Genomic DNA, 16,370 nt, shown 5'->3' on the forward strand with positions numbered 1-16,370 from the left:
AACTTTTCAGGTGAAGGAAGGAATTGAAGACAGAGACTAGATGAACTGAAAGAAGGTAAAGAGTTAGAATACAGAGTGTGCGAGGAAGGTAACTGCACAAGATAAGCCAGAGTGAGAGATTACAGCCCTTGAGAGCTTATGACCAGATCATTTTTTAAAGATTTTTTAAAATTGATTTTTAGGGAGAGAAGAAGGGGAGAGAGAGAGAGAGACATCAATGTGAAACTTTCCTTCCACACGCCCCCTACTGGGGATTGAGAAGGACTGGGAATGACTGATCACTATGACACACACTGATCACTGAGGGGCAGATGCTCAATGCAGGAGCTGCCCTCTGGTGGTCAGGGCTCTCTCACATGGGAGGAGCTCTGCTCAGCCACAAGCCAGGCTGCCAGCTGCCAGAATAGCGGTGGTGGTGGGAGCCTCTCCTGCCTCCTCAGCAGCGCTAAGAATGTCCAACTGCAGTTTAGGCCTGCTCCCTGCTGGCAAGTGGACATCCCCCGAGGGCTGCCGGGCTGCCAGAGGGATGTCTGACTGCCATGTTAGGCCCAATCCCCCCCGGAGAGCGGGCCTAACCCAGCAGGTGGTCATCCCCTGAGGGGTTCCAGACTGCGAGAGGGCACAGGCCGGGCTGAGGCCTCCATTCCCCAGTACACAAATTTTTGTGCACCGGGCCTCTAGTAGAAAATAATTTACTAAACACAGGGAGGCTGCCAAAATGAGGACACAAAGAAACATATTTTTACCTATAATGTTCCTATTGATTTCTGGCAAAATATTTAAAATTATGAGTAAACTGTCTCATGACTGACTAGAAACTGAAGTTCAAAGACACTGGGTATAACATTTGGAAGCGAATTTAACCTAGTTTTCCTAGCAGTTAAAACCAAAAGGATAACATAGTACTTATTATGTGACAAAGGAAGAATACAAACTCAGTTGTAACTGTATACTTTTCCTGGACCTAAAACTCAAAAAGTCTATATAGTGAGGTTCTTATATGATACTGGATCTGGATGACATGAATTTGTAACTATTTTTATTAAAAACCAGAAATACTTTAAATCAGCAGTTCTCAAGTCTGTGATGAGTCTTACTGGATTTTTTTTAACTACGTGCAAAAAGTTAATGAAAATATTCATTCTCATGACATGGGGAAACACTAGTTCAGGCCATGTGCTGGAGAGCTCCCAGGTTGCTGCAGGGTGATAGAAGGATGAACAGCGTGTGGCCTGCGACGCCCAGGCAGAGCCTGTGCTGCGTCCTGGGCTGGGCTTGCTGCACTAGCAGGAATTCCAACAGTGTGTGAGAAGCAGTAGGAAGCTGCAGGGGCCAGTCGCTCCGACCCCTCTTTTGAGCACCAGTCTCCATTCATTCATTCACCGAACTGGTATTTACTGAGCACTATTAAAAGGCAATTAACTACTAAAAGTGTTGTATTCCGTGAGTCTGAGGCAAGATGAGCACAGAGGAGAGGTGTGTGTGTTACACACGCCTGACGACATAAGAAGGCCTGAGGAGCAGGGGGACTCTGACAGGCAGCGAGTGCCGTGTGTCCTAGATTCACAAGGCACCAGACCTCTTTGGCTGTAGGTTCTTCTCCACATGCAGCATGGGTCCTGACCTGGCCTGAGAGGTAGGGGATGACTTTCCTGCAGAAGTGATATTACATGCAAGGTGAGCAGGAATTAAACAGGAGATGAGATAAGGAACAATATACTTAGCATGTGCAAAGGCCCTGAAGTGAGGGGAAACTAGTATCTAAGGCTGGTGAGGCTACAGCAGGACAACCTGAGGGAAAATGGTATAAAATGAGCTTGAAAAAGTAGTCTAGAACATGCAAAATCAAAATAAAGACCTGGATCATTATTTCAGGAACAATGGAAGCTCTTAAAAGTGTGACATAATCAGATTTATATTTTTTTAAAAAATTTATTCTGGCTATGGTGTTAAAAAAAGAGAGAGAAAAGGCAAAAGTAAATTTGCTTTTGTTTTTTTAAGTATGTTAAAAATATTTTTTTTAATATATTTTATTGAGTTTTTACAGAGAGGAAAGGAGAGAGATAGAGAGTTAGAAACATCGATGAGAGAGAAACATTGACCAGCTGCCTCCTGCACACTCCCCACCAGGGATGTGCCTGCAACCAAGGTACATGCCCTTGACCGGAATCGAACCTGGGACCTTTCAGTCCGCAAGCCGACGCTCTATTCACTGAGCCAAACCGGTTTCGGCTAGTATGTTAAAAATATTTTTAAAATATATATATTTTTTTCAGAGAGTAAGAGGGGGAGAGAATCATTCATTAGCTGCCTCCTGCACGCCCCGTCCCTGTCCCATGCCCCCCCAGGGATCAAGTCCACAACCCAGCCATGTACCCTGAATGGGAATCGAACCATGATCTCCTGGTTCATGGCTTTACACTCCACCACTGAGCCACAACGACTCGGTGTAAATTTGTGTGTGTTTTTTTTAATTCAAAGTAAATTTGTTTCTAAATGCAAAGGGTCATTTAATGGTCTACTCAAAAGACAATAGAGGCTTGGGCTGGAGGCTGCTGGAAGGTGCAAGCAGCTGCCTGTGCTATGCCAGCCATACCCACTTCTCTCTGTCCTTCCTCTCCATAGCGAAGAGCAACCCATCTAGTATACATGCAGGAGGAGGCAGATTTGCAACCAGGAATGAAGGAAGCCCTCAACTCATGGCTTCTGTGTTCTTATTAATTTTAAAATATATTTTATTGATTTTTTTACAGAGAGGAAGGGAGAGGGATAGAGAGTTAGAAACATCGATGAGAGAGAAACATCAATCAGCTGCCCCCTGCACACCACCTACTGGGGATGTGCCCACAACCAAAGTACATGCCCTTGACCCGAATCAAACCTGGGACCTTCAGTCCAAAGGCCGATGCTCTATCCACTGAGCCAAACCAGTCAGGGCGGCTTCTGTGTTCTTAACATGCCATGAAGCAAGACCAGCAGAGACGAACAGTTGGGCTGGGGTACAGAGAAGTAGAGTCTCACAAGGTTACCACATGGCCACAGAGCTGTGCAGGGAAGGGAGATGGTGGGCCTCCTTCGGGCTCCTCGATAGCAATAAATAAAATCATAATGAAAGATAACTGAGTGCCGACACCTTGAGGTACTCATCCTTCTAATGACTGTCTCACAAATTCTGTAGAATTACTTAGCTGTGGTGACTATGAATTTCTTTAAAAACAAAAAAAATCATATTATTTTAGGCAGATAGCCTCTAACAGAAGACTTTTCTAGGAGGGTCAATATTATTTTCAAAGGATTTTGATTAGAAACGTAGGTAAAGGTTACTCACACAAACACAATGTCCCCTCTCTTAGAGTAAGCAGGAATAGCACTGGCTATGGTGGCAAATCCATACGAGTAGATAATGGCTTCTTCTGTCTTCATAAACTTTGCAAGGCGGTCTTCCAAATCCAAGTGCACATCTATTTCAATAATAAAAAATTAAATGGTTATACAGCCATGTAACTCTTTTTCACTAACTAAAGGATAAAAATAAACAGTTTAGTTATTAATACTGTCACCTTATGACCAAAATGTAATTGTTTTCAAGTTATAAATTACATAAGCTCTATTAAGATAATTCTGGGCCAATAATACTTCTAAAAACTGTGAACTGAATCAGCTACTCATCTGTCCGGACAATGTGGCTCCAATTTGGGGTTCTGCTCTGATACCACTCTAGCCCAAGAATTCAAGGCCCAGCCACTTTACCAGCTTTGAAGTCCCTCAATCAATGCACAATATTCATTACTAATGCCTTCCTGCCTTTTAGCAGAAGTACCAAACCAAACACCAAGACAATTGTCAACCAGCTTCTAATAGAAAAAGGGAAAAGGTGGGCGGGGAAGTGGTTCATTTACCAAAAAGAACTCCACGCACTCTGCACCAAGACAGTGGCTTTGAGCAGAGGTCACTCCTCCACAGCGAGTGCCAGTACTGAACTGTGGCACCTGCCATCACTCTGCAGGATTGAATTTCTGCCTAAATTCCTTTTTAAGTGTATTAGGGAACTAAAATTTAAAGTCCCAAGAGAAATGTGGTCCTTTTATAGAGAGAGCTTAGGAAGAATGCTGATGTGATAATAGGAACAAATGATTATTAAACTTTTTCTTCTTCTTACATCATGGTTCCCTTTAGCCTTTCATCTTCCCAGGCTGAGCCATGAGGCTGCATACCCCGGATGGAAGAACCAGTGATGTCTAGAATAAACAGTGCACTGACTGGCTTTGAACCTAAAACCTTTCAAGTGGTCTTATCAGGAGAGAAAAGGATGGTTACAACTCCCTTTAGCTCTTTTACTACAGCAGCACCCAAGCCTGGAGAACTGACCAGAGCTTCACCACACGCTCTGCGCAAGGAGAACCAGCAGTTGATAAGAAAGGTGTGTGTGTGTGTTGGGGGGGGGGGGGGGGACAGGCAGGACCACACCTGGACCTCAGCAGGGGGAGGGGCAAGGGCTTCATGGGAAAAAGGAGGGCGGTCAGAGGTGGGGAAGGCAGGCTTTCAGACCATGGAAGAGGGAACCGCAGCACAGCCAGTGAGGGAATTTGGAAGTCTAGGCAGCAGCAGGGGACCTCAATGGTCCCCAGAGGGGAACGGTGCAGTGGCCCAGATGCGGAGGCCCTGTCGGAGGGAGCATCACTCCAGGAGACTGGCGAACCCCACCACCCTCAGCATCAGCCTTCCTCCAGGGGGCACTGGCACCTCCCTGAGAGACCAGGGCAAAGTGTAGCTCCTCACTCCTGAGGGACAGGTATGCCCTTCCCACTCAGGGGCCTTCTTGGTGAGAAGGGGGAGAGGGACAAGACCTGAAGAACTGAGATATACAGAAGAGATGATGTAACCAGCTGGGTACAAAGCTGGACTGTGAGCGGACTATATTCCCACCATAAGCGACATGGTGAACCGTCAAGGGCCAGGTTCTCACACCCTCCAGGAGGGACAAGTGAGGAAGGTCAGTTCAGCCACAGGAAATAAACAACTTTCTTAGAATCTATAATAATAAAAGCATAATATGCTAATTAGACTGGGTGACCTTCCAGAAGAAGCTGGGGCAGCTGCAGCAGTGGGCGGAGGCGGAGGCAGAGGCCGGCAGCTGCCGGGGTGGCGGGGCAGAGCCCCTTGCACAAATTTCACGCATTGGGCCTCTAATATTTGACTAAGTGCAAAATCTGCGAACCTATTCTCTGACTTATGAGGTGAGCTAAGCTATTGTGAAGCTATCTAACTAGTTGAGGGCAAAATCAAGAATGATAAAAGTTGTAACTTCACAAAAGACTACATTTAAAAAGCAGTAGGCCCTGGCCGGTTTGTTCAGTGGTTAGAGTGCCAGCCTGTGGACCAAAAGACCCTGTCAAGGCCATGTACCTCGGCTGCAAGTTCCCCAGCCCCGGTAGGGGCACGTACAGGAGACAATCAATCGATGTCTCTCTGTCTCTGTCTTTCTCCTCTCTCCCTTCCGCTCTCTCTAGAAATCAATGGAAAAATATCTTGGGGTGAGGATTAAAAAAAAGTAGCCAGATGAGGGAGATCCAACAATCTCAATTAATTCATTAATCAAACATTTAGTGAATATCACGTAAGGACAGATACTCTGATGAGCACTGGACTGGGTTTCTGCCACAGCTCAGAGGGTCACCCAGCAGCTGTCACTGGAGAACTCCAGGCCGGGCACAGGTACAAGGTTAACCTATGCCTTCAACCGACAGGTCTGAAACACTTGGGCCCCTTCCACGCTCAGAACCACAACACACCCAGAGCAATTTCTGACTGAAAAGGGAACACTCAACAGTAAACCAAAGGCAGGTGCAAACCAGGAAGACACAGATGGTCTAAACTAAACCCTGATTGGATGGCAAGAGAGATACAGCAAGGAATTAGAAAATTCAGAAGCAATATCCAGAAACTGAAGCTCTCTTTACTTATAGGGTTCTTATAAAATGTTATAAAGCTACATTCTCTGATTCACTACTAAGAATCATCATTTTATTCCAATCAAGTAATGATAAAAAATTAAGGAGGTTCTTCCCATTTATCAGTTAAGATATGTATACTACCATAGTCTATTAGAGAAAAACACATAAAACCATTTGATTTTCATTACTAATTGGTTATCGTCATCTTATAGAACTGACGCTTTCATTCTATCAACATTAAACACATCTGGGATTTTTACAGTAACAAAGAAGACTGTATCCCATCTGATCAAAATGGTACCAAAGGGGTACTTGGCTCTTCAAGCGTCAGACCTGCATTATCACCACGACCAAGCATGAGGATGTGGCTGCTCGCCCTTCTATGACAGATGGTACCCACAGGACTCAGGCAAAATCTGGCAAGAACAAGGAAGCAGCAAAGCACTAGAGAACCAGTGACCCCACACAGCCGAGCTCGGGGGTGTCTTCCTTGTCCTCCTCCACAGTGCTCTTTGGGTGCCTCCCGACAGGCAGGCTCCCACCACCTGCCACTTCTCACTTCCCATCGGGCATGAAGGCAGGTCCCCTGGGGAAGGCCTCCTTCAAATTACAGTGCTGCCCCTAAACTGGACCAGCTACCCCAAATCTTCACAATTTAGCTAGCAGGTAGACAACCAAGCTACATTGCATGCTTTCACTCAATCTCTATTTCATAAAGAAAAAACACACGGTGGATGCCAGATACTTCTTGCTATCTACAAAAGTGACTTTAAGTCACATGACAGACTTAGCTCTAAAGAACTCTTTTCCCTGGTTAGCAATGAGACAGTAAAGCAGATTTGGCTTTGTTTCAGAGTTTCTACCTAGTTGCTGAAAACTGTATGCCAAGAATACTCTCATTATTATATATATTCATAATCGTTTTTATGTCCTTGCCATCAAGTGTACGAAGAATCTCTATCCAATAAATCAATGTTACTGGTTCTTACCCAGGCCTAAAAGTTTAAAAAAGACCGGCCTGTCCTCTCCTATCTAAAGACAGTGATGTCAGCCCTGCGAAGCGAGTTCTGTCACAGGTAAATATGAATAAGCTACATAATTTCTCCTGATGTATAATAGTTACTTTGCACAATGACGGAACTCTTGGGGTGGGGCGGCAGCCAACAGAAAAACTGTCAGGGCCTGTTCTCCAACTCTGATGTCTGTCTGCTGTGTCTGTGATCCACTTCACCAACTGGGGCCACATGTGTGCATGGAGTGCAAGCACTACATTCTCTGATTCACTACCAGGAACCGACACCGTAGGTAAGAGGCCACAGAGGAGGCGGCCAGAAAGCCTGTCTCTCCCAGCACGGGCTGCCCTTGGCAGAAAGGAAGTGCCGGGAGGCAGAGGCAGCACGGGGCCTGGCTGTGGCAATCACGGGGGGCGGGGCGCAGCTCTGGGCTCCCTCATCACCAGGTGTGGACCCTGACAAGCATGACCCTGCTCTGTGCCTCTCAGGTCCTTCTTCTGTCAAACGGGTAACAGTTGTACTTGCCTCAAAGGACGGTTCTGAGAACCTCTGGAGTTCATGCTTATAAAACTCAGAACAAAGCCTGGCACGGAGAGACAGTAAGTGGGCCGTGTTTGTTCAATTAAACAAGTATTTTTAGAATTTAAAAATGGTTTTCTTTTAAAAGGTAAAACCAGTTACACTGTCTTCTAATTAATTTATCCAAATCCCAGGTATTTAAGGACTATCTTACATTAAAGTCACTTGTTCAGTTTTCCATTTATGTAATATCTCCTCTTAATCTGGTAAGAGCAAATATCAACATTAGAACAGTTTAAAAACAACCAACCATGTTTTCTCTTCAGGCCTCCATATGCTTGCTTTCCACACTGTTGGTTTTTTAAAATACCTTGAGACTTGAATAGTTTTTCTTAAAAGTAAAAATAACATCACTTATGCACTCATTGGAACATAAATATGGTGCTGAATGTTTCTCAAAATGTTTTCACAGAATCTTATGGGATTCTTACCAAAATGTTCTGAGTGATGCAAACAAGGACTGTTCGCTCCTACACTCTGAAAGTACTCTGCCATGACGGGGGAAGAGTGGCTGACCTAGGAATTCCATGACCCAATGCTCTTCCTACTAAAACATGCAGTCATAGTTCGGCTGACTGCTACAAAACAAAGAAAGAAAATACATTTAAAAATAAACAAATGAGCAATTGTTTACTGTTGGCTTTAGAACACAGTTAAATGCCACTCTCTCTCACCATGGAACCCTGCCACTAACTGCCTTTTTATCTAGTTTAACACGTTAAGCGCCCAGCCTGTTTTGTCTTCCAGACAGAAAGTATAGTGTCAGTCACCAGTGACTGACTGGACGCTTAACGTGTTAAGACCAAAGAGCCAAGTAGGCACTATATATGCAAAGCAGATCCTGGGCACCAGCAATAAACCACAGGTAAATGAAATATGTATGTATTCTAATCAAAATAAACAAAAAAGTTCTCAACAAGAGAAACTATCAAAGTGCCCTGGGACTCCATTGGCCTTAGAAGGAAAGAAGGCCCTGGCTGGTTTGGCTCAGTGGATAGAACGTCAGCCTGCGGACTGAAGGGTCCCAGGTTTGATTCCGGTCAAGGGGACATGCCTGGGTTGTGGGCTTGATCCCCAAAGGCAGGAGGCAGCCAATCAGTGATTCTCTCTCATCATTGATGTTTCTATCTCTCTCTCCCTCTCCCTTCCTCTCTGAAATCAAACGAGATATATTTTTTAAGAAGGGAGGGGGGGAGAGAAGGCTCCACAATCTGATACAATCACTTGCCCAGTTCTACAATACACAAAACAGTACAATGAGATGGTGGCAAACTCACCACACAGGCCTTACGAGACTATCCCAAGAATCTGACTGGTTCTACCTGCCAGGCCTTAGGACACAGGAGAACACTTAGCCTAAGGAACCAGATGAGTCCTGACTCAGCTGTTTGATTTTCCTTTTGCGGTATTGATCACCTAATATCTAATATGTTACTGTGAAATAAAAAGAGAGAATGTTTTAATAAGGAAATGTACTTTTACAAGTGATTTACATTTATTATAAGAAAAGTTGACAAAAAGAGGGAGTATTTTTATCTTTGAAAACAGATGCCTGAATTTGAGACTTTCCGGAAGAGGAAAAAAAAAAGACAAAACCTTTTGGGGATCCAGAGAAAGAGACCCTCAGCCTCACAAATACACATGCAACTACAAAGAAGAGGAAAGGTCACCAAGTTTGTATTAGCATTCAGTGCCAAGAGTGAATATACAATATCCTAAACATTTAGGATAAGTTCATTATACAGGGTATTTGAGAAGTTTAAAATTTAGTCTTACTGACCTCAAGTAGCTTCTCTGATCTTATCTAACACCGACATTTCAAGGCAATTTAATATAACTGCAATAATTTAAGTGATCACGTCCAGAATAGGCAAAGCATAGAAACTATCCTGTTAGAGAACCAAAAAGGGGAAAATATAGGCAATAGGCATCTAAAGAGAGGAAAAGGGTGACAAGTCCACATGGGCAACTGTTAAGGAACAAGAAGTTTATCGGAAGGACAGGTACTCGAAAACCATTACACACAACTCCAAGCTACAGCTTTAGTGCCTTGTCACAAAAACACTGCAAATTAACTTCAACCTTTGCTAGATGACACCGTCTGTTTGAGGCTTCAACTACAGTTAGGAAAAGATGACTCCGTGACCAACAGTCATTTACAGAGGAGCTTATATACAACAATGTGCTCATTATACTGCTTCTGGTGGCACATTCAGACACCTGAAAAGTCAAATCCAACTTAAAACAGTCACTCCAACTACAAGGTAAAGGTCATGTGTAGCATACTTCCATGTTTGTAAAAATGGGGGAAAATATATATGTAAAGAAGTGGTTTACATATGGAAGAACTGACAAACTCTTGATAGTAGTTGTCTTTTTAGTGATGGGATGGCAGTGGGAAAGGGAAGCCTTTTCTATCTCTAGAAACTTATTGAAGTTTATATCCTGGTCTGAATTATTCAAACAAGAAAATTAAAAAACCATTCCTCTAAAACCCCAATAAAGTCCCATGCTTGGAAGCACACAGCATCCTGTTATGCACAGTAAATTTCAGGTGAGCCAAATGGCGAGATGACTGGGCTATTCTAACAATATATTTCCACAGCTTTGGGAAAACTGGTCTTGAAGTTTTGAAACATTTGTTTTTCATGACTTGATTTAGCAATAAATATCTTATCTGTCATCTCAGATAAACTCCCAACAGGGGTCAAGCCACTCATGCAAATAGAATTCTAGAGAGAGGCTTTTAGGAAAGCAACTTCTTTACCTCAGTAGGCAGGTCACAGAAAGAAAGCCTTATTCATCAGATTACAACTAACAACCCCATAAAAATGCCTTTCCTTGTGTTTCAATAGTTAATCAAGGAAATCATTCCCAATGAATCAGAACCAAGCAAACAACGCACGTTTGCAGTAGGTTAGAGCAAAGAGAGACTGCTCAGAGCCCATTTAAGCCGCTGATCCTGCCATTAAGACCGGGAGTTAGCAATGGTCAAGATGGCAGAGAAGGTAAACCTCCTCCCACGACCACATTAAAATTACCACTCCACTGCAGAACAATCCTCACTGAGAACCTCCTGAAGACGAGCTGAACAGAACCAATACTAAGGATGTAGAGAAGCTACAGTGAGGCGGGTAGGAGGGCCTTGATGCAGAAGGGGCTGGTCTCATACCCATGTGTGGAGGTTAAAAATGGCAAGTGATATCTAGGCTGTGGAGGTTCCCCTGAAGAGTGAGGGGTCCCAGACCCACACCAGGCTACCTAGCCCAGCCATCACTTGTGGCTGTGAAAACCAGCAAAGACTGTGACTGAGACACAGGGATGCTGGAATCCCAGCCACCCCTCATAAAGAGCCCCCATGGACTTTGATACTCACTCTGAGCTGCAGTTCAAAAAGCACCATGGTGGTTTGCTTTCTTCCAAACACAAGTGTTGGCAGAGGCCACTGGTCCTTTGTTGAGTCTCCCCCCCACCCCCTACCCCCTGACTGGCAGGCGGGCACCTTATCTGAGTCTCCATCAACCTGGCGAAGTGTAATTGCCCATTTTCCTGCCCCATCAAATTTGTTGTCCACCAAAGCCACTTCTAACAGCTTTTCCATACAAACAGCCAGTCTTGGCTCATGCTGTGTACTTTCACAACATCTCTCAAAGGTTCACAAACCAAGCAAGCAGCATCTGGCCTCGGCATGACCATACATCTTCCTAAGCAGCCCTAAGTCTGGCACTACCTGCAGCCAGCCTCATTCTGAAGTTTCATCAATTCCAGGTGCCTCCAAGCCCAGCACAAGGGGCAACCATCTGTAGATCGCTCTGTAGCTCCGATCATGTGGCCCTGGAGAAGGCAGAGGCAGTGGCTGACCTTGGCCTGCACCAGAGAGCCTCCCAAGAGGCTCCAGAACCAACACACCTGGTGGCCAGCTACAGACCACACCAAAGCACCACCCAACCACCCCTACAAACGAGAGACTAAAAGGATGGACTTGGCAGGCACTAGAGCCCCACTAACGCAAATCCTGCTGCACAGGGTCAGCTCCTGCGCAAGTCCTCCAGTGTAGTCACAGCCAACCAGCCTGAGGGCCTATCCCTCCTACTGATGTGCCAACAGCAACCAAGGCTCAACTACAACAGGAGGCACCCGCACCCACACAAGGGACAGTCCTGGAGCACCAGCTCAGGTTGCTGTGGGGAAGCACGGGACTGGGTTGGAAGGTCTGTGAGGAAGATTCTCTGAAAGGTAGGGGGCCTCTGAGAGGACCTTGCCAAAGGCGGCAGCCCCTACCTTGACTTTTCCAAACAAGTTCGGTCCCCGGGGCGTTTTGCTAGAATCTCTGTTTAGTCTTTAAAGGCACGACCTTGTAGAAGCATATACTTTCTCAAGGATACCTACCCTGCTGATTGTCACTAGAGGCTAATTTTAGTTCAAGCTGTTAGGACAATAAAAGCCAAAGGAGGCAGGCGACAGCCGAGTAGTGCCTTAGCCCCTCTTTCACTGAAACGTGTGTTAGGGTAATTATTCATCCCTCGCCAAGGGGCTGCTGGTCAGCCCCGGCAGGTTACCAGGAAGGTGGAATCACCAGGCCCCATAGGACACCTACTACATAAGACCACTACCAAAACCAGGAGATGTAGACACAAACAGGGAGGCAGCCAAACTGAGAAGAAACATGCCCCAATGAAAGAACAAAATAAAATTCCAGAACTGAACAAAATGGAGACAGTCTATCAGATACAGAGTTCAAAACACTGGTTATAAAGATGCTCAATGATTTCAGTGAGAACTTTAACAAAAAGATTGGAACTACAAAAATGGAGATAGAAAACATAAAGAACCAGTCAGAAATGAAGAATACACTGGAGAATGTCAACAGTAGATTAGATGAAACAGAGGATTGAATCAGTGATTTGGAATATAAGGAAGCATACATAAAAATACCCAATCAGAATAGCAAAAAGAAAAAGGAATTTTAAAAAAAGGAAAAAATAGTTTAAGGGCCCTTTGGGACAACATCAAGGGTACCAACATTCACTTCACAGGGGTGCCAAAAGAAGAAACAACAACAGATTAAAAACCAATTTGAGCAAATAATGATGGAAAACTTCCCTAAACTGTTGAAGGAAAGAGACAAATCCAGTAAGTACAGAGTTCCAAACAAGATGAACCAAGAGGGGCCCACACTAAGACATATCATAATTACAATGCCAAAGAGAGAATCTTAAAAGTATCAAGAGAAAAGCAGCTAGTTACCTACAAAGGAAGAGCCCATAAGACTGTCAGCTGATTTCTCAACAGAAACTTTGCAGGCCAGAAGAGTTGGCAGAACATATTCACAGTGATGAAAAGCAAGGACCTACAACTAAATTTCTTTACCCAGCAAGGCTATCATTTAGAATTGAAGGTCAGATAAAGAGACAACAACAAAAAGCTAAAGGAATTCATCACCACAAACCAGTATTATATGAAATGTTAAAGAGACAAGGAGGAGGAGGAGGAGGAGGAGGAGGAGGAGGAGAAAGAGAAGATGAAAACAAAGATAAAAAATAAAATGGCAATAACCTCATACCCATCAATAATTTCTTGAAATGTAAATGGGTTAAATGCTCCAATTAAAAGACAAGGTGTGCCCCACCTGGTTTGGCTCAGTGGATAGAGCGTTGGCCTGCAAACTGAAGAGTCCCGGGTTCAATTCTGGTCAAGGGCACATGCCAGGATTGCGGGCTCAATCCCCAGTAGGGGATGTGAAGGAGACAGCCGATCAATAATTCTCACATCACTGATGTTTCCATCTCTCCCTCTCCTGTCCTCTCTGAAATATATATATGTATGTGTGTGTGTGTGTGTGTATTTATATCTATATCTATATCTAAAGACATACTAGTAAGGTGGCTGAATGGATAAAGGAATAAGACCCTTACAAATGCTGTCTATAAGAGACCCACTTCAGATTGAAAGAGACATACAGATTGAATGTAAAGGGATGAAAAAAGATATTTCATGCAAATGGAAATGTGAAAGAAAAGCTGGAATATCAATACTTATATCACATGAAATAGACCTTAAAACCAAGGCTACAACAAGAGTCAGAGAAAAACTCAGCAATTCCTTTTCTGAGGAATTTATTCAAAGAAACCCAAAACACTAATTAAAAAAGACATATGCATCCCTATGTTTACTGCAGTATTATTTACAACTACAGTCCCAGTGCAAAGATTCGTGCACCGGTGGGGGGTCCCTCGGCCTGGCCTGCACCCTCTCACAATCCAGGACACCTCAGGGAATGTTGGACTGCCGGTTTCAGCCAGATCCCTGCAGGCCAGGCTGAGGGATCCCACTGGTACATGAATTCGTGCACTGGGCCTCTAGTATGCATGTAAGATCTTTGATTAGTCTCTTCCCGCCCTACCCCCCTCCTTCTGAGATTCATCAGTCTGTTCCATGTTTCCAGGTCTGTGCATTGAGCGTCTTCCCCCTGGTGGTCAGTGCACGTAATAGCTATCGGTCAAATGGACAAATAGTTGCTTAGGCTTTTATACATATAGATAGCCAAGACACACAAAAAATCCCTAAGTGTTCATCAATAATCAAATGGCTAGAAAACCAAGACAACATATGGAAGATTAACAACGATAAAAAAAAATGGCTAAAGAAGATGTCACGTGTGAATCTTGCCATTTGCAAAAACATGGATAGACTTAGAAATGTTATGCTAAGTGAAATAAGTCAGGCAGAGAAAGGCAAATACCATATAATTTCACTTATACATGAAATCTATCAATATCTAATCTAATAAAAGAGAAACATACAAATTAACCGTACCTCCGGTACACCCACAAGCCATGCTCACAAACCACACCCACCAGCAATCAGGAGCAAATATGCAAATTAACCCAACTAAGATGGCGGCGGCCACAGAGCTGGAGTGAGCAGGAGGCTTGGGTTGGCCCCGGCAATGAAGGAAGCCAAGCTTCCTGCCTGCCCTGAGCTCCGCTCAAGGCTACAAAGTTTCAATTATAGAAGATAAATAAATCCCAGATACCTGCTTCAGGCCCGCGGCTGTGGACAGCCTGAAAATAGCCCTCAACCCCTCACCCAGGCTGGCCAGGCACCCCAGCGGGACCCTCCCACCTGAAGGGGGTGTAGGCAGTCTGAAAACAGCCCTCAGCACCTCACCCAGGCAGGCCACACCCCTATGGGGTGAGGGTCCCTGCTGGGGGGCTTGGCCAGCCTGCAAACAGTGATCAGCCATTCACCCAGGCTGGCCAGGCACCCCAGCGGACCCACATCCTGATCCGGGACACCCTTCAGGGCAAACCAGCCGGCCCCCACCCGTGCACCAGGCCTGATCCTATATAATAAAAGGGTAATATGCAAATTGACCCTAACAGCAGAACGACTGGGAATGACTGGTCACTGACAGACTGCCCCCTGGCGGTCAGTGCAATCCCACAAGGGGAACCCTGCTCAGCCACAAGCCAGGCTGATGGCTGCCAGCATAGCAGTTATGGCGGGAGCCTCTCCCACCTCAACAGCGCTAAGGATGTCTGACTGCAGCTTAGGCCTGCTCCAGCTGGCAAGTGGACATCTTCCGAGGGATGTCTGACTGCCAGCTTAGGCCCGATCCCTCCCCCGGGGAGTGGGCCTAAGCCAGCACGTGGACATCCCCCAAGCGGTCCCAGACTGTGAGAGGGCACAGGCCGGGCTGAGGGACCCCCCTGAGTGCATGAATTTTTGTGCACCGGGCTTCTACTCTACACTAATAAAAGAGAAACATGCAAATTGGTGTCAATCTGCTATGCCCACCAGCCAATCAAAGCGACCATGCAAATTAACCCAGCAAAGATGGTGGTTAATTTGCATACGCAGGCATGGAGTGAAGACTGACAACTCAGGCCAGAGTGAAGACTGAAGACTGAAGAGGCTTGGCTTCTCAGCTGCGGTCAAGCCTCTCTGCAGCCGGACCAAAGGCCTGGGTCCTGGATGCCGGAGAAAAACCAGTGCCAGCAGCCAGGGAAGGAAGGCTTATTGTGCGAAACTTCGTGCAACGGGCTTCTAGTATATCTATAATAATAAAAGCATAATATGAAAACCAACCAAACAACTGAACAGCAGAGGACCGTCCAGATGACCTTCCAGACAACCACGCTATGACACGCACTGGAGCCAGGCCAGCCAACGTGGGTGTGATGCGATTGGTCGGGGGGCCCAGCCATCGCCCCATGATCACCCTGCAGAGGGAGGCCGAGGAACCCTCTGTGGGGCAATTTATGCGGGAGCTCTGCAATCGATAGCCCCGCAGAGGGAGGCCCAGGCCAGCCAAGCCATCGCACCCCATGCCTGTCACCCGCTGAAGGAGGTGACCGGTGGTGGTGGAAGGGAGGGCAGCGCTGCAAAGATGGCAACCAGTGGCAGCAGCAGGAAAAGGAAAGCCCCAATAGGCCCTGATCGCCGGCCGGGCCTAGGGACCCTACCTGCGGGGTCCCAGATTGCGAGAGGGTGCAGGGCGGGATGAGGGGCATCCCCCCCCATGCATGAATTTTATGCACTGAGCCTTTAGTCTAAAATAATAAAAGCGTAATATGCTAATTAGACCAAATATCCTTCTGGATGTCCTTCCGGGACGAAGCCCAGGCTGCAGCCAACACAGCTGCGAGGAAGGAATCAAGGCATCCACAGCTGCAAAGGCCTACTCTTGCACAAATTTTATGCATTGGGTCTCTAGTATCTATACTAACAATAGAGAAATATGCAAATTGTCTGGGATGCTGTCACAGTAACAGTAACAACCGAACAGAAGGCTGCGTGGGGTGACAAGGCTGCCAGGGGG

General features: G+C 45.6%; 1 protein-coding gene across 8 annotated transcripts in view; it reads right to left on the reverse strand.

Moving 5' to 3' along the window:
* The window catches only part of SPTLC1 (serine palmitoyltransferase long chain base subunit 1), a 77,900-nt gene that overhangs the window by 41,797 nt on the left and 19,733 nt on the right, over positions 1-16,370 (reverse strand). For 6 of the 8 annotated variants that reach the window (XR_001513156.1, XM_006753215.2, XM_015561242.1 and 3 more), the window contains exon 6: positions 3,329-3,461. Coding sequence is in view for 7 of the 8 variants with exons in the window: in XM_006753215.2 (XP_006753278.1) it covers positions 3,329-3,461 (133 nt within the window). In the remaining variant the exon portion in view is untranslated. The other 2 variants (XM_015561257.1, XM_015561266.1) reach the window with 2 other exon arrangements.

The sequence above is a fragment of the Myotis davidii genome, unplaced genomic scaffold (assembly GCF_000327345.1).
Source record: "Myotis davidii unplaced genomic scaffold, ASM32734v1 scaffold750, whole genome shotgun sequence".
NCBI lineage: Eukaryota > Metazoa > Chordata > Mammalia > Chiroptera > Vespertilionidae > Myotis > Myotis davidii.